Source organism: Lampetra planeri, chromosome 10, assembly GCF_965212315.1.
Source record: "Lampetra planeri chromosome 10, kcLamPlan1.2.h2, whole genome shotgun sequence".
Taxonomy (NCBI): Eukaryota; Metazoa; Chordata; class Hyperoartia; order Petromyzontiformes; family Petromyzontidae; genus Lampetra; species Lampetra planeri.
The window spans coordinates 4,439,381-4,457,989 of NC_136116.1; the positions used below are offsets into that span (position 1 = coordinate 4,439,381).

The 18,609-nt window shown below is 42.7% G+C and overlaps 2 protein-coding genes across 4 annotated transcripts; both read left to right on the top strand.

Annotated features, from left to right (window-relative positions):
* The first annotated feature begins 2,685 nt into the window (after window positions 1–2,685).
* Window positions 2,686–8,060, top strand: LOC144720873 (ras-related protein Rab-5C-like). Of its 2 annotated transcripts, none has more exons than XM_078597981.1 (6): window positions 2,686–2,770; window positions 4,557–4,865; window positions 4,979–5,130; window positions 5,560–5,682; window positions 5,830–5,923; window positions 6,366–8,060. In XM_078597981.1, exons 2-6 carry the CDS (start codon window positions 4,700–4,702, stop codon window positions 6,461–6,463), a joined length of 633 nt encoding a protein of 210 aa, XP_078454107.1. In that variant the 5' UTR covers window positions 2,686–2,770; window positions 4,557–4,699; the 3' UTR covers window positions 6,464–8,060. The 2 variants fall into 2 exon arrangements, with proteins under 2 accessions (XP_078454107.1, XP_078454106.1); XM_078597980.1 differs by having other exon boundaries at window positions 2,743–2,888.
* Window positions 8,061–9,359: 1,299 nt separating this feature from the next.
* LOC144720874 (uncharacterized) lies at window positions 9,360–14,192 on the top strand. Of its 2 annotated transcripts, none has more exons than XM_078597982.1 (5): window positions 9,360–9,745; window positions 10,643–10,794; window positions 11,216–11,338; window positions 12,140–12,233; window positions 13,009–14,192. In XM_078597982.1, the coding sequence occupies exons 1-5, from the start codon at window positions 9,607–9,609 to the stop codon at window positions 13,125–13,127; spliced, it is 627 nt and encodes a 208-aa protein (XP_078454108.1). In that variant the 5' UTR covers window positions 9,360–9,606; the 3' UTR covers window positions 13,128–14,192. The 2 variants fall into 2 exon arrangements, with proteins under 2 accessions (XP_078454108.1, XP_078454109.1); XM_078597983.1 differs by having other exon boundaries at window positions 13,012–14,192.
* Window positions 14,193–18,609: the final 4,417 nt, after the last annotated feature.

The window sequence follows — 18,609 nt, forward strand, 5'->3', positions numbered from 1 at the left end:
GATAGCTTTTAATTAAAACTTTGAAATTAAATAAAAAAAACCTCACAGCGCCCTAAAGCCTACAGCTAGGCCTAAAGCCTAGAACTAGGCCTCAAAGTCTCCCTTCGTATCGTACCCCCGCGTGTGTGAAAGGGAGTTAATGTTTAACAATGTTACATTCCCTGATGTTTTAAAATAGAAACATTTACATTTAAAGCTTTTACATTAATAATTAAAAAATTAAATTATACATTAATAATTAAAACATTTAAATTAAAAATTAAGTCACATCGCCCTAAAGCCTACAGCTAGGCCTAAAGCCTAGAACTAGGCCTCAAAATCTCCCTTCGGATCGTCCTATTAGGTGTAGCAACATCGCCCCCTACTGCAAACACTTGGCAGGACCCTACAAAAACCTTTAGACTCAGTGGGGCTTTCCTGGCTATACAAGTGTAATAATACATTATGTTTATATTCTTTGGTTATTCGTTCCTACCAGCCCACCCCGCAGGGTCCTGTTAACAAGTTTCATTCGATGAACCGCGCGCGTATGGGTTCATGTCGTAGACACATCAATTACAATTTCCCTTGCGATCATAAATCAATGCATGTGAGTTATCACTTCCACGCAGTATCCATAAAGTATTTGATTAATTCTTCGTAACTATTTCCCATAAAACTATGTTAATACTCCTACATTCAAGAACACTTGAATTAATCGAATAATCATTGACACGCTTTGTTCCCAGGGTAATGGAATTATTGGCATAGGCGTGTCTCGCTGAATGAGCGTTCTGTCTAGGAGAATTCGCGATAACGAGCAAATTTGAATTTAGACCCATTTGTTCGCAAAAGCTGTTTGTTTGCCAGCTGTGCTGTTGTGTGGTGGAGGAGGCCTTGTGGCACTGTAATGGGTGGGTGGAGGCGCTAATTGCAGAGGCTGAGGACAGGACGTCGCGCTGCATCTCGCCTCGTGGCTATGAACCAAGCAACCCGAGTTCAATTCCGAGCCACGGCTAACATCAGTGGCGAGTGATATTTGAACCAGCGGTCCTGTATTGCTGCTCCCTCCACCCAATAACATCTACCCTTCAAACTACATGCCAGGCACCTGCAAGCACTGTGGTTCTTCATGTGTGATAAGTGTTACAATTGATATTTTATTCATTTACAGTAAAACCTTGGATTGCGAGTAACTTGGTCTGCGAGAGTTTAGCAAGAGAAGCAAATTTTTAAAATAAATATTAATTTGATAAACGAGCGAGGTCTTGCAATACGAGTAGTACGTATATGCTTTGTCTGCCGAGCGTCACGTGATCACAACTGATATACGAGTGCTTTGATATACGAGTGCTTTGGATTACAAACACGTTTCCGGAACGAATTATGCTCGCAATCCAAGGTTATACTGTATTTTTTAAATAATAATTTGTATTTCTCACGTAAAAAAAATGTTTCAAGATAGCTGTATACCGTAAGGACATGAATACTCAATGTCCCTACAAGAATACGGGTAACAGATATGGGTTGAAAGATATGAATTTGTTAGTGAGCGGAACGTATCTCGCTCGTTAAGCAGTCCCTCCAGAAAAACGCGATTATGCGATCGCAAGATTTCACGCAAAATCAGCCAAAGTCCGCATATTCATGCGGGGGGCGCGTTTTTTCAAATACGCCGCACTTTCGCCGCATAAATTGCAGATTTCCGCGCGCAAAATATGCGGGCTTGCATGATTTCATAATCCCCGCATTTTCGTTGCAAAAAGTCACATATATCTTAGCAGAAAGTTGAAAAATGTTGCGTTTACTTCACACAAGCGCAGCCATTTCCCCTGTTGCCATGGGAACGTTATGAAGTGACGTCACTCATTACGCGACATCATTGAAAAGCTGCAAACCCCGCGATGCCAATGAAACCATGATGAAGCCCGCAAATCTTTCTCATTTGCCAACAAACGTAAGCGCAAAAGACCGCGCAAAGCAGTTCCCCAGTGTGTTACATGACAGTGGGGGCAAATTATTTTGCATAGCTACCTCTGTAAAACAGGAAGCACACATTTTATTTTTTAATGTTTTATTTATTCATTTTTACAGAAGTTGTAGCATATTCATTTTGTAAAGCTACAGAACTTGTTCGACTCAATGTTTTGTAAGTTTGAGCCATCTGTTTGTTAAGGTCTGAAATAAAACAAGATGAGAACTTAAATATTCCCAGCACTTTCTGTGATGTAGTATGCTTGCTTATCATAGGAAGTAATAAGAAATGACTCTTTACATTAAAGTAGTAGCCTAGTGAATAGGGTGTTGGGGGAATCACTTTTTTTTCTCTTTTTCATCAAACCGCAGTTTTTGCAAGTTCCCGCAATTTTTGCAAGTTCCCGCAATTTTTGCAAGTTCCCGCAATTTAATCGCATAAAATTGCATAAATATCCCGCATATTCCATCGCATTTTTTAAGAAAACGTGCCGCATAATCAACGATTTTTGCCCGCAACAATCACCAAAAAACTCCGCGTTTTTCTGGAGGGACTGGTTAAGCGAGACGCGCCAGTGGTCGATTAATCGTTTCACCCCTCTCTACCCCACTAGCCCCACCCCCTCACGCCCCTCCCCCTCCATACCCCACTAGCCCCTCCTCCTCACGCCCCCTACCCCTCCATACCCCACTAGCCCCTCCTCCTCACGCCCCCTACCCCACTAGCCCCTCCTCCTCGCGCCCCTCCCCCTCACGTCCCTCCCCCTCCATACCCCCTTAGCCCCTCCCACTCTTCGCCGCGGAGCCCGGGCCCAGGGTGAGTCGCAGCTTCGCGCACAACCGAAAACAAACAAACAACAACACTGACAGTCACACACCGAGACAATCAACCTTCACGTCGCGCCGCCGCAATCGCTGTCATCGTTGTGTTAAAGGTAAATCGTTTGCCGTTTATTTCGCCACCTCTCCCCAACGACCGACCCCTTGGGGCCTTTGGGCTCCGCCGGCCGAGGCGCCTCCTCTCGGGCTGATGAGTCAGGCGAGTCCGAGGCTCTGCGGGAAAGCGGAACGGCTTCGGGGGTGACCCCACCCGCCTCGCTCGTTCCCCGTTGTTGTTGTTGTTTGGTGGGCAGTTATCCTTGTTGTTTAGATCGTTTGAGACGCGGGGGTCGGTGTTCGAGTCGACAGTATCTTCGTCGTCTAACCGTGATCAGCATTCGTGTTTTAAGCACCGGGACACGTCATCGGCCTAGGGAATCAACCGCGGCCGAGGCGGTCCGCCCCGCCGGAGGAGACGGAGCGGTGAAATAATCCGTTCGTGTGCAGGTTGCTGGAGTGTTGATACATCGCAGTTATCGTGCGAGGTGGCGGTGACGGCTTTGGGAGGCATTCATCCAGCAGTGTATTGAGCGTGGCTGGCGACACGTACACGGCATAGTAACGTGGACAGGTGGCTGCGAGGTTGTAGCGTATAGAAACATCGCAGTATCGTGAGAGATGGTGACGGCTTTGGGAGGCATTCATCCAGCAGTGGATTGAGCGTGGCTGGTGACACGTACACGGCATAGGAACGTGGACAGGTGGCTGCGAGTTAGGCCACAGTAGTATCGAGTTCGTGGGGTATTTTGCGCGGAGGTTTGGGTGATTTCCCTGTCATTGTTGGAGTGTTTTTTTGTTGTCTTCCGGATGCTACCGTTTCCTCCTACATAGCAGACAAACTCGTCATGGAAATCGGCCGAACGGCCCTCCCCTTAATGCAGCGGAATCCTGAAAAAGAAATCGGATTGAGAGACGCGGCGAGGTTATCTTCGGCGAATCGAAGACGTTTGAGTTTCCAGTGCAGAATTGGGATCGCCTATATCGAGCCATCGCATTTTTGACGCTATTATACAACCTCGTCCTTCCAATAATAGAACGTTGGTAAAATTGTTTGACTTGTGCGGCAGTACCACGGTCATGTGAAGTGAATTTTGTCCGTCTTAGGAATGTGTGAATTCCCACCACTGACGAAGGGCTGTGAAAGGGATATAGTGTTACCACACTTGAGTCGAATACATTGTAAGGTCTAATGTTTGTGTGCGTTTAATATGTTTTCGTGACATGTATTGCTCGAATGATAAGCATGTGTTTGGGAGGAAAATAAAAACAACGCATTGGAAACCCAGCGAGAACGTATATTTAGAATGGACGGGCGGGGAATTTGATTTATCTAACCAAGAGTCGTCGCGTCTAATCAATACTAAAAATTAAGGAACGTGCTTTGGTAGTGATGTGCAAATACAGACAGAAACACACCTTTGCTCATGAACATTGACTTACAACAAAATACTAGGTTAACGTTTTTGACAATTGCCCATAAGAGCAGGACTCCTCGTTAACATACTGTCTAATTTTGTTGTAGGACAATGGTAATGATCAAAGCAACTTGTTTTTTTAGCATGTTTCACTTCTGACATCTGTGCATCACACGTCCATGGCCATGTGGAATTTGCTTGATCGGTGGTATTTTGACCATGTTACTGGGAGACATGATGAACCTTAAAATACAACTGAGCATCTATACATATTCATCGTGGAGCATGTGTTTTCTATTTGTTTTTCAGGATGCTACAACGTTTACTGATTGCAAAATCTTAATTTTCCACAATTAAGTGAGAATCACCTGATCCTCCTGCTCCTGGGACTCTACTTTCACTTTGGCCTCCTCCCAGCCCACTGCTTCGCCTCTGCTCAAGTCATCGCTGTCATGGCAAACCGTGGCATGGCCAGCAGGCCCAACGGCCAGGTTGCTGGAAACAAGATGTGCCAGTTCAAGCTCGTGCTGCTCGGCGAATCGGCTGTGGGGAAATCAAGCCTGGTGCTGCGGTTTGTGAAGGGTCAGTTCCACGAATTCCAGGAGAGCACTATCGGTGGTAAGTGTGATGAATCAATACCCACCCGGGCCAAGTGTTTGGAAGGGGCAAACTGTAAACATGACGTAAATTTTCTTCTAAAATTCAGCAACAGCTTATGTCATTTGTTGCAGCTGCCTTCCTGACGCAGACGGTCTGCCTGGAGGACACGACGGTGAAGTTTGAGATCTGGGACACGGCCGGGCAGGAGCGCTACCACAGCCTGGCGCCCATGTACTACCGCGGGGCACAGGCTGCCATCGTTGTGTACGACATAACTAACCAGGTCTGGACTAAAGTCACCAAACAACCCCTGCTGTTAAATCCACGGCTTCACGTATCAAGAACAGCTTTGAACAGATGCCCGTGCATGTACCGTGGCAGGGCACAAATCATTGTAGGAGCTGATATTCGGTTTTGTACACCCTTGAAGTTGTTTGGGATGTGTTCACCCAAAATTAGCTCCTGCACGTGCAGGTGGTAGATCGATTGAGCTGCAAAACCATAACGTGATGACAAATTTGAGAGTCTGTCTTCCAGCAGTGGATTGATAATGGTCGATGGTGATGTTGATGATCCAACAAGAATGTTAACTGGAGACCTTACATACTAGGTTTTTGTAATATACATAATGCAGTATTTACATTTTCAGGGGAATTTACGAAGAGTGTCTGTTGCATCACCAATATTAACACTGTGTGTGCTTGTTTTGCAGGACTCGTTTGCAAGAGCAAAGAATTGGGTTAAAGAGTTACAGCGGCAGGCAAACCCGAACATTGTGATTGCTCTTGCAGGAAACAAGACAGACTTGGCCAACCAGAGGACAGTTGATTTTGAGGTAAAGGTTGGCAAGTAATGGGAGCCCATTCAGAATATTAAAACACGTTGGCTGTCATAATTTCTGCAGGTTTATCACAGTGCTTGTGTGGTGTTACAACAGTCATGAGTTCTGAAATTGAATCGTTTTTTATGTTTTACCTTGCAGGAGGCACAGGGATATTCAGAAGATAATGGACTTTTGTTTATGGAAACATCTGCAAAAACAGCCATGAATGTGAACGACGTATTTTTGGCTATAGGTGAGAAGTACAACCAAAAGTACACGTGCTTTTTGAAGCTGCTGCTCTGTAGCTTGCATGTAATTTCACTGCAATAAGTGTAGTTGACAACAATGTATCAGAGCAATAATGTAAAGAGTACCTGGGGTTAAAATGTTTCGTCTCCTATGCCTCTTGGTAAATGAAAACCTCCACCCACGTTTGTTCTGAAATGCTGCCAGGGCTTCTCCTTTAAGGTTACCTAAGTGTTATACTACAATTCCTGCCTTTTATTTAGATTATAATAGCGGCAATTTGTGTTATGTGCAATTTTCCTTAAAAGCTTACTGTGAGTCATATTTTAAATGCTTTCTTTTAGGACTAGAATCATATTAATGCGGTATATAAAATGTGATATATGTTGCAGTTTGTGCATCGTTTATTGCCAGACCTTTTACAATGTATTTTTCCTTGTATATTTTAGCCAAGAAGCTACCGAAAAACGACCAAAGTATGCAAAGCCGAACTAACGAAGTAAATGTCGATCCTTCTCCTCCAAGCAGAAGCCAGTGCTGTGCATAATGACTTCTCCATGGCTGAATCCACCTGTGTACGCTACACAGTACCGTCGCCCCCATCGAGCATCCTTCCTGCGTCTCATTACTTCCGGCCCCATATATTACGTCTCTGTTGCTGGTGTGCACACACGTGGGAGCATAAACATTTAATGGTGAATGAAACTGTAACTGAATATGATCTCATTTTTCCCCCCAAATAGCATTACAGCTTGATCGCTTATATTTTTGAAAGTACTATGATACATTTTTGAAACACTGCTACATCACTAGACCGCTTGGCATCCCAGACTTCTTTTAAATTATTTTGAAATCTGAGATATGGACGTTGGCAATTCTGTAGTCCCTTTGTATTAAACATGTTGCATTGTAACATCAATCTATTTGAATCTGTCGAGACACAGCATCCACTGTACATACCTGAACTCTCATGGATATCATACAATATAGATGACAGCAGTGATTCTCTACTTTTTTTTATCAATAGTCCCGCAGTCACCATATAGACCCCATTATTTGAGCAGTGATTTGGAGGTGTGTTGGAGGCATTGGTTTGGTCTGATGCCACTACCGAACTGGAAGCCCTAATGATCCCTTGGCTGTTCAGACCCATACTATGGTTTGTGGAGACCCTGATTGTCCACTCCCAGAAAGGGGATCCCTCTTGTGTGTACAGTAATATACATTTTAAACCTCAGTGCCATGCAAAATCACAACACGATTGAGTAATCCACCAAAATATTGGAACATCTGCCGTCACGGTAGCATATCGCGGTGCCTGCAATTTCTGCATGCTACAGCTTTGGTGCTTCAAATTCCTAGTGGTGTTTGCCCACCTGTCTGCATAATGCCCACCAAGTAGTGTTCATGCGGACTTACTACCAGCTGTGTGAGGCTCCTCTTGACTGATACCCAGCTAATCTGTTAGTGTAACCTTTGTGAATGATTTGCCTCGGGAAGTGGGATTTGTTTTTTTTCTTTTAGTGGGGACAGAAACAATAAAATGGTGGTTTTTTGTGCATTTTAATGTTTTAGGTTATGTTCGAAGATACCTTTAACTATAAAACAGTATATATAATTGTAAATAAAATATCGTCACCTTAACCAATTTGAATAAATCCTCTTAAAAGTACGGAATAAGATGTACTGTAATAAGAGAGCAATTTAAACATTATTTGGTGCAAACTGAATATCTTGTGTGCAAACAGCAGCAGCATGAAACTCTTCTCAGATGTTAAGTATATCATTATGTAAAACTGATCATGTGTTAAAATGTCCTGTGTTGCTTTGCTAATGTCATTTTGAATTAAAATAGGAAGTACCACTTCAGTTTTGCATTTCTTCAGATGCAAGTGCAGCATTATGCAAATATAAGCAGTTAAAACTTTTTAAATGTTAAAATTAATAATGAACATATACAAATATTCTTTAATATAAATAAAGTACTGTATTATGGCTGTTACACAACTTAAACACATAGCATCAAACGTGCACAGTATTTAGCGTTAAAGTGGTTCCATGTTTTCGGTTGCTGAGAATAATACATTTTTAATGATGTTGAAATAAAGTCCATTTATGAAAATAAATTTCACCTGGTGGGTAAATCTTGTCTGCTGGCCATGTGGAAAGCTGTGAAATTTGTTTTTACCGTAATGAAAATATCTCCTACGTTTAATTCACAATCATACTATGAACACAAACTAGAAGCACAACTGCAGTGCCATCTTTAAGATAACGGATTTTTTTATGTTTCCAAATTTGTATCCCTATAATCAAATAATGAGATGAAGCATCCATTCAGAACGCTCAGAGCAGTGCAGCCCTTGTTGAAAAACGGCCCCTTACAGATGTGGATATTACTGAGCTAGATCTGAACCCTTTCAGTAACATCCGGTCTACGCGGTAGGGAGGAATAATGTTCGTTGCATGATATTAAACTAATTATTTCATTATAGCTTGGATTTTGTCACATTAATGGCAGAACCAAATGTATATTATAGTATTTTCTCAATTATTGGTTGTACTTCTAAGGTTGACGTGGTCTACTTGATAGCCCATATTAATCTCAAGCGGCTGCCTGGATTTACAGCCAGGATCTTGGCGATGTCGGCTGTGCGCTTGACGTCTGTGCCACCAGCCCAACTGTTAAGAGAGAATGCTTTTTCAAAGTTAAGAGAATGGTATAATTTTTCAGAGTATGACTTACATTTCAACACGGCATCGTTGCAAGCAAATATTTTTTTCAAAGTACACAGCCCAAACTTCAAGGGGAGTCAAGAATGTTGTGAGACCGGATTTTTGAAAAAATAGATCACATGCTTTTTTGTTGCGGCTGTGGCTTGAGAATGCACTGTATAGCATTGAAGTTAGAAACTCATACTTTGTAATGTTACTGTTATATCTGTCTAATCCTTATGGGATTGTTTCTTCAACACTATACAAACTTTGGATTCAAGTTTGTTTTAAGTTCTACTTACATTCTCATGGGCCTGCAAACACGGGGAAGTGGGGGTAATTTGCATTTCCAGGTTTTTCGCGTGACCATATTTACACTACGCGTTCACCAATATGCGATGACACAAAAGGGATCGTGTAAATATCGACAGAAAGGGTCATCACAATCCAGCACATACTTTTGAGCCTGTTGACAATGCGTAGTAGAACACTCAGGCTAAATTATTCTGACTTGCATCTTTGTTAGGCAACGCGGTTAAAGCCCGCGTTACGAGTTAATGGGAATAAACGTAGCCCACAAATAATAAACTTGCATCCAGGCAGTCCTTCCAAGTGACAGCTCACTGTTGGGCTTGCAAGGTCGCAACATTTCCCTTTAAGTCAGCGTAACTGCACTACAGTACATGTTTGTAATGTGCCCGTAGCACATTACTACATTCCTGCAATACCTGGCGATGACGCAGACGACTTCGCATATGTATTGTTCCGCAAAGCATGGATTGGCAATGTTTCTCAAGTGCTAATCCGCACCTCCGATCGGAAAGAAGTTGAACATACATACACGTACATTGTCGTTTGGGCTGAAGCTAATAGTTTACGGGACACACACCTGTTTGTTGCCAGCACCGACACTTGATGTTGTGCGAGCACTTGCCCTAGGAGGAGTTAAATGAGTCGCCAGATTCCTAAGCCATCATGTCTGCGAGGTCTCCGATTGACCATGGCCTGCGCGTCAAGCTGGTGCTGATCGGAGAGTCGAACGTGGGCAAGACCAGCCTGCTGAGACGTCTCACGCGGAACCAGTTCATTCCCAATGAGGTCGCGACCGTAGGAGGTAAGCAGGCTCAATGTACTTCGAAAAGATACTATTCATGTTATCCCCGTGGTCGCGTGGATTTTTCTCCGGGTCCTCCCGTTTTTTTCCCCTCCACATTTAGAAACGTGCGTTTAGAGTATTTGGCTGCTGCTATGAATGTCCACATGATAAGCCCACTTCATTGGGCCATCATTTGTGGCCAGGTCGCTGCTGAAAAATATCTATATTGCTCAGAGGATCTTACCTGGTAAAATAACAAAAACAGTTTAGAATAATTCACAGACTTCTGCCAATCCACTGATGGATGACGGCCTTCCTACACCGTGTCAGTCATGGGAGGCTGTCAGAGACGGTGAATGGGATACGCAGGGTAGCTTCAGATACCACTCGCTACACTAATGTTAGCATTGGCCAGGAATTCAAAATCAAGTCATGCAGTGCACTATGCAGTGCATCACCACTCCACCCAATCAATGTACAGGGTGGTCCAGATGTCTTGTGACCTCCATTTAATTAAACGTGATATTTGGGAATACCAAATTTGCATTCCGATTAATTGGGGGTCACAAGACATCTGGACCACCCTGTATATTATATTTGTAAATTTTGATTTAAAAAAATAGGATTATTCAGAAAACAAAAAAATACGTGGAGCAGTGACAAGTACATTGTGCCCAGCGAACTGGGTTCGATTTCAGGCCATGGCTAACATCAGTGGTGACTGACACACGAGCTGAACCTGGGCAACTGGTCCACCCAGCACCAACCTGCACGCACCCAGTAACCCCAACAGAGTGATGTTGCCATCATCCAGCAGTGCCAATAGAGCCGTACGTGTACATAACGAATATATTGCACAATAAAAAAAAAACGCCACGTACTTGCGCCCCTCTCCGCTTGGCTTCCTTTCGGCAGTCGCCTTTCAGAGCTACGTGGTGCACCTGGAGGAGGCGCCGGTGCGCCTTGAGATCTGGGACACGGCCGGGCAGGAGCGTCACCGTATGCTCACCCCCATCTTCTTCCGCAACGCCGAGGCAGCCGTGCTGACATACGACATCAGCAGCCAGGCGCGTAGACGCACCACCGGCACTGACGCTGCACATATCTGTTCGTTCGCCCTCGCCTCGGTTTTGTCACCTCTGCAGAACAAAAAAAATGAGGGCAATTCGTGAGAAGAATATCTCACGATAAATTAATTGGTTGAGTACCGCACTGTCAAGCAACTGACAAAAAGCAGGACTTTTAACGTGAGTGGTCTTGAATGGAGTTATGATCCTGAAGAAGCTCCCAGCACGTGGAGCAAAAACGTCGGACATCATGCAGAACGCGCGGTACAACCGGAAAAAACACGCGGGGAGCTACACAGCACGGCCACAAAAACCCTACACAGTCGTCATACTTGCTTTTAAAACAACAACAAAAAAACTGAAATCCACATCTGGTAAAAAATACAACTGAGAAATGTAACGTGTCAAATTGTCTCTCCAGGAGTCCTTTAACAAGCTCCAGTTCTGGATAAGCGAGCTGAAAGAGAAGTCGCATCCGAACGTGGTGATGGCTCTGGCTGGGAGCAAGTGTGACCTGGAGGCCTCAAGACAGGTTCAGCACGAGGTACTGCAGCGTTCACCCCACGTCTGCTCACTCGCCAACATTGCCATGCTCTCTGACACTTCTTGCTATCTCTGTGTATGTTTCCGCGGTTGTGCTCTATTGCCCTGAGAAATATTTTTTTGGGTTGTACTGTGAACCTGAATTCATTTCCTGCAGATGGTCTCAGCAGGTGGAGGGAAATGTCAGACATGTGAACAACACGTGGTATTTCTCGTCGTTTACAACTAAATTGTAGTATCAGTACATTACATTTTCATGGCAAATGCCTCGGCCGACCTACGTAGACTTTCGTATATCTGTAATTATTGAACCTATAGTCATGAAGAACATTTTGCTAATTGCCTATGACAACATTATCCTGAAAGCATCCAGTCTCATCAGCTATAATAGTTGGGCACATGTGAGTGTAGCAATATCATCTCACCACTCTGCTCTGTATTCTAGGAATCAACAGCGTCATCCTAAAACATAGGTTTTCGTAGCCAATACGATGATTCATATTTGTTTTCGGGTTTAGCCACGTGGTGGTTTTATACCAAAATTGCCATTAACCTTTCACCACCTGACCGATTGTCGCATTTACAAAAATCTACGTCTCGACAATCGTGACAACCTTGTCAGGTGGTGGAGGCTAAATGACAATAATTTTGTTCTGCATAAAACCACCACGTGGCCTAACCCAAAAACAAATATGGAAGAGCATCATCATCACTCCAACAATGCAAGGGTCCATTGTGAGTGGTTGTGGCCGTTGTTGTCATTGAATGTCCATGCAACAATTCTTACGTTTGCTCGCTGCAGGAGGGTGCGAGGTTTGCCAGGGAGCATGGCATGATTTTCATGGAGACGTCGGCCCAAGCGGCCATGAATGTCACGGAGCTGTTTCACGCCATCGGTGAGTTTCGACGGAACATGTGGTTATGACTGGGGGGGGGGGGGGGCAGGGACCCAGGAGCTTTCCAGAGATCATGAAAAACACCCAAAATGAAAAAAACTATATCACAAAGGGGTGTTTATAGTGTAATTCTTCTAATTGCAAAACACCCCGCTAATTTTCATGTTTTTGTCACTTTGAAAAAAAAAGATTTACTAATTTTCTAAATTGCATAATGGCTGTGAGCGGCGACTGTCAAGAAAAATGCCATTATTCATTCATATTGCGCTTGTGCTGCATAATGTGTGCTCACCTCGGTGAACTTGCTAAAATGAAAGGACCAGGCATAATGTTCCATCGTGGGATGGACCATTCTTGTGTAGAAAGGAAAATACATGGCAAACAAAAAAGAGAATCCCAATTTTACAAATAAACCTGCTCCACTTATAAATGTAATGGCGTGTTATTTTCTCTGGTCTGGTGGCTCCAGAAGTCGGAACAAGTGGCTCGCCACTGGAAAGTTGCGAGTTAAAATCCTGGTTGGGGTTTGACTCAGCCCGTTATTTCTCCGGGGTCAATAGTACGCAGTTCTGCCACAGGAAAGTGGGATTTTCACAACTAGCTTCCATGCGGTAAACGGGGGATGGTCACCTTAATGCATTATTGAGCAGGAAGACTTTTGCTTTATTAGACTTTCTTTACACATTCATGAGCGACTGCTGTGATTCTATTTTACAGTGTGGCTGATAAAAAAATAGTTTGTTTGATATTAAAATAATGTAATTGTTGTTGACAGCAGAGAGGGTGAGCAAGAGCCAACAGCTGAAAACACGGGACGACTTGAAAAAGAAAAGGAGTAAAAGCATCACCCTACAGCCTCCAGTACAGGCCGAGAGGAAATGTTATCATTTGTAGAATTGCACATTCATGAAAATCCAAGGGAACAATTTAGAAGATTCTTTCACGTTATATATCAATATCAGTCATGGTCACTCCACTGCTAGATTCATAATAAATTACATAAAGCACCCTTCTGCAAGGTATTCAAATCGCTGTATATCACGAAAATAAATACATTGCTTCCGAAGGAAATGAAAAACGAAGTATAAAAGATCATTTTGGAGAACCAAAAGAAAATAAATGAGTGTCGAGGCGGGTTTTAAACTCCGCCATTGTCTCCGAATCGCAAACGACGTTGGGCAGGATGCTCGTTCCACCGCTGGGTAGCAGTGCATCAGGAGGCACGGTCACCCACTGAGGAGGAGCCACATCCGAGGAATGCACAGAGGACACTGTCCCATCGAAGACCAAAGCCTTCGTGATGGCACACAAAAAGGCCTCCCCCAAACCACCACCACCACCTCTTGTAATCCTGCGATATAATAACATCGTGAACAGCAGTGGTTCCCAATCTTTTTTTCTGGATCCCTGGGCCACTGCCAATCCTCAAAGTGTGCGGACCGCCACGCAGTAAAAAAATATGGTTTTATGAAAAAAATCGTACCTGCGACATTTCGGCAGACCACTTGGTTATCCGCCAGAGAATCAACGTCCAGTCGGCACTATTGAGTGTTGAGCGAAACCAGCTACGGTGGATGGGTCATCTGCTAAGGATGCCGACAGAAAGACTCCCCCGGGAGACGTTCGAATTACGGCATGCAGGCAAAAGACCCAGAGGCCGCCCGTAATCGCGCTGGAAAGATCGGGTGGTGTGCCTGGCCGAGGAAAGACTGGCAATCCGGAGCCACAGTTGATGCCGCTGGCGTAGGACAGGGCAGAATGGAAGCCCCCCGCGGCTCGAAACGGACCGATATTGATTGACTTCCCATGACGATCTTGTGGACAGATATGGCCTGCGGATCACAAATTGCGAATCACTGCTTTATCGCAAAATTAATTTGTAGGTATGCGTATATTGTAACTGTGAGAAATGTATTTCAATCAATTTGTAGATTAAACAACATTTTTACAAGTGCCGAATCATGTTTGTAAGAATTGGTAACGTACGGGTCGTGAAAATTTTCATACAAATTATGTGATTATGTGCATTTGAGCTAATGGGCTCAAATTGACTCAAAATCAATATCTGCACCCGGAACACCACGTCCAGTACACCTATTGCTATGGTCACATATTTAGTGAGAAATTATGACCATGTTTTATGCACACAGTATATTTAGATGTCGTCAAATGTCTCCCCCCCTTTTTTTAAGCATGCCACTAAAACATTTTTCCTTCAAAGGTTTTTTGGCCATGATTAGCAGCATCTGGTTTTTACCATCATAATCAAATAACCACTTGGGCTCTTACTCAAGAGAATATGCTGCAAATAATTGTGTTTGGACCATATTCATGATTCTAAGTGCGTCAGATGCCATGTGGCGGGTAATTTGAGTCACGTAATTAAGGGCTCGTAATTCATAATAGTTAACAGTGGTTCATGTACATAGGTTGGTGTGTCATTCCATAATTACGAGGGCCTGTGTTTAAATGTAATTGACGGCATAATTGCGAGTGTTTAAAATAATGTCAGTTCTGGTGTGTATATAGCATATAGGAGTGTAAATACGCACATAAGGAATGCACACCCATATATTGTATATTGCAAACACGTATATAGAGTATATTGTACACACATACAAAGATAATGCAGTGCAATTGAGCATTATGGACTCAATAAGTACCAAGTTCATTTCATCGACAAAGTTAAACAATTATTTTTTTTAACTATTCTGGTTAAACCAAATAAGCTACTAAATTATAAACTAATAACATCAAAAATTCAATGGCTCTTCATATCACCTACATCTATTTGCCGAAATTCACCTCATATATATTTACTTTAACGGCATTGTCACTGACGATTGTGTTGAATTTTGTTTGTGGTTATGCACCACTGCCAACGCAGTACAGCAGCACGATATTTTTTTACATCTTCATGATCAGTTATAAAAGGCGAGGCTTAAAAAAATGATCCCAACACTCAGACTAAAATGTGTGTAAAAAAGAATTAAGTCCAGCATTAAGTTATTGTGATGTTTTTTTCCGAACCGATTGGTCAAAACTTTATAATGACCCCTCGTGCGGTACTGAGTTCGAATGAAACTGAAATAATCGTGATTTATTTTGGGACAATATTATCCAGTGGCCAAGAAAGCCACTTGATCAAATAGGGCTTAGACGGCATTTCTGCCCGACAAAACATTATTTAACTGGGATTTGGCCATAAAGGTTAAGGTGAGAGGAAAGGAGTGGGTGACAATCTAAAGCTCTAGCCATCAATAAGAACACCACTGTTGGCACTGCCCAATAGCCAATATTATATTTAATGACACGTTTCATTCCATAATCCATGCAACCTTAGAGCTAAAGCTCACCGATCTATTACTCATTAATGTTTCATATACGTACGTGCAAGAGATACTGTATTTGCTTAAGAGATTTAATGCAAACATACGTCTGGTTTCGTATCTATGCTTGTCAAGCATACAATGTAAATAAAGTGTGATTTAAAGATAATATACTAGTGTATTTCATTTAGGCAGTTTTAATACCGAATTTTGTATGAAGGATCAATGTTAATTCACATTACTTTGAAATAACAGCCCAATGTCCAATTTCACAAAGGTGTAAATTTGTTTTACAACCATAGCATTATAATTATAACATACATACGCCACATTACATCTTAACTTCAATGCTCATTACGTATGTAAATTTCAGAGATGAGTGGTGCACATCTGGAACCCAACACTTTGTGGGGAGTGAGGGCGAATGCATTACAAGCACAAGTCAATCTCCAACACCCACTCAGGCTGCTGCAAGGTGGCCAGGAAATGGAAGTAGAGGAATGACGACTTGTATCCATCGGTGTGAAACTTCTGAGTAGTATCCCCTCGTTCGTATGCGTAGGGTTTCTCTGGGTACTCTGGTTTCCCCTCACATGCCAAATTACTCATCGATGGATTTCGTCAAAGTCTCAATGCAAAAGCCTCTTGAACAATGTAATTACAGGCAATGCGGCTTTCCGGTTATACAAGGGGCATTAAAAAGTCCAAATGTACTTCTTGCAGCTGTGTTTCATGTAATTGCCTTGTGCCCGAGCAGTGCAGATGTCCATTAAACATCTTAACGTAATGGAAACCAACTGTTAACTCACTTTGCGGAATATGAATTATAATTGCTTTATATGCAACAATAGCAGCAAACGTCCCCTGCAAATAAATGTTACTTCTTGTTCCGGTGCTTGCTAATTGTAAGCTCTCCAAGTGTGCCTCTGGGATTGATAAAACAATTCCATAGCAGATCACTCCCACCTACAGATACAGGCATAACACAGCTCTTGTAAAAAAAAATTGCCCTTTCTTTTTTTGTATCCAGATTCTGCTATTGGTGCCATATCAAGCATTGCAACCTCCTCATGTTAGAGAAGGGTCTGCAAAATCAGACTTCACTACAGCTGAGATCCCTTCAATTCATACAAAATAATTGTCATAGTATCCACACTAACAGCACTCTCCCACCCGCTCTGTAACAGATACATTTCATGACAATCAAACCGACACTTTTATTTCCAAGAGCTGGAATTGATCCACATTAAGTTGCAAAATGTTTAATTAAAGTGACGGCTTATATGTGCGGTCATTGGTGACCACATTAGACGATCAACTCACTCCACCAGAGAACCCGAATTAATCACAGGCAACCTGCCTGGACTCAAACCCATGATCTCAGTGGAGCCAGCCCCACACTCAGACCCCCTAAGCCTCTTCTTAAAGGTTAAATAATTCTCAGCCCCACACTCAAGACACGGTATTGTTTGAATTTGGTTTAAATGTTGTACGCTGTCACTTTTAAACTTGAATTAAACTGGGAGTAAACTTATCGCATTAGTTGTGTCATTCTAGATTACAGTAAAAAAAGGCAACGCAAACATTCATTTTTAAATATTGGAGGCGAACAGAAATCAAGACTCAGTATTTGTTACCTGTTGGCAAGAATGTTATTTTTTGTGGGGATAGCATAAATTTTGTAGGAACTGTGATTTAGAAGATACCTTGCTGATATTCCGTGCCCACCTTCACCTGTGATTTTATGAGGCTTCAAGACTTAGACTTAGATCAGAGGACGCCAAAAGGCGCCAAAAGGAGTCCTCTGGTATTTTGACGTCCTCTGGTCTAACACCGTTTCGAGACTAGGCTCAAAAGCTGTCTCTGGTGTGGACCAATCCGTTTCAAAGACAATGTATATATGTTTTTTGTTTGCATTCTGACCACAAGTATTGTGGTTAATGCAGACATGATTTCTTGTAAAAGGTCTCAGTTTGGTGTTTTAACATCTTAACACCTGTTTGTTGCCAGAAAAAAGGGGAAACCCTACTTCATAAACGACAACCACGACAATAAAATACACTAAACAAAATGAAATTTCCCTTTCAGTAACAATACAGATGCCGTAAAAAGATAACATTGTTCGTCGCAGATTCATTGGCAGTGGTGCACCGACACAAAATAACAAAAAAACGAATCACAAATGTCGATAGCACTGCTTTAAAAGGGAAAATATATCAGGCGACTCTTTTGGCCAATGGTCTTTCTTCATAGCATATTTTTTTAAATACAATTGTGTGCTATGAAGAAGGGCCACTGCACAAAACGTCACCTGTTGTGTAGAGTTTATCAGTAAAGTGATCAAAGCTCACCATCTACAGGCGCATCTTACACAGACCTTCTTCCACTGCGAGTCACCAATGCACTTTTCTCAGGTGAAACGCAGTTGTGGGTAGGGAAGAGGGTGTATTTTGCATTTTCATAGCCACAACTGCGGAGACAGCAGAGAATTATTCTGCTGCTGCTAAAGTTGCAATTTTTTTCATTGGTCCTCAAAATGTGCGGTGCTGTAGCTGGTGATACGGAATGCGCAGGTCGTCAGTGGTTCGTTTTAATTTCATCCACAGCAAGCCATCATCTCCCTTGTGCGACCAGGTGAGCCTCTCTTGGTTCGCACACTGAGCTCACCGACAGCTCCTGTAAAGGAACATTCGGTTAAAATTTAAACAAATACAAAAATAACAATGTGTAATGGCTTTAACCCTCCCATCCATCATGTCCACGGTAGCGGACTGCTATTTAATTATACGAAACATTCTCAACACCTTTGGAAGGTCTTTTAAATATTAAAAGAGCATTAAAGTATTTTTTTAGTGTTTTGCTTTCAATAATTCATGGATCAGGAGATTTGGTATGGGGCCACGTAGGCTAGATTACGTATATTTGTCCTTTAAACCCAAAACTGATTACAAGTTCACGGTTCACCAAATTAGTGTGTATGACTCCACAACGTACGTACATGCAAATGCTAAAATGTATTTTCCATGATAGGAGTGGCACGCACACGG

Coding starts and splice junctions, on each gene's coding strand:
- LOC144720873 (XM_078597981.1), top strand. CDS start 4,700: ATGGCAAACCGTGGCATGGCCAGCAGGCCCAACGGCCAGGTTGCTGGA. Junction 5,683..5,829: donor AGAGGACAGTTGATTTTGAG/GTAAAGGTTGGC, acceptor TTTACCTTGCAG/GAGGCACAGGGATATTCAGA. Junction 5,924..6,365: donor CGACGTATTTTTGGCTATAG/GTGAGAAGTACA, acceptor TGTATATTTTAG/CCAAGAAGCTACCGAAAAAC.
- LOC144720874 (XM_078597982.1), top strand. CDS start 9,607: ATGTCTGCGAGGTCTCCGATTGACCATGGCCTGCGCGTCAAGCTGGTG. Junction 9,746..10,642: donor TGAGGTCGCGACCGTAGGAG/GTAAGCAGGCTC, acceptor TCCTTTCGGCAG/TCGCCTTTCAGAGCTACGTG. Junction 12,234..13,008: donor GGAGCTGTTTCACGCCATCG/GTGAGTTTCGAC, acceptor TGTTGTTGACAG/CAGAGAGGGTGAGCAAGAGC.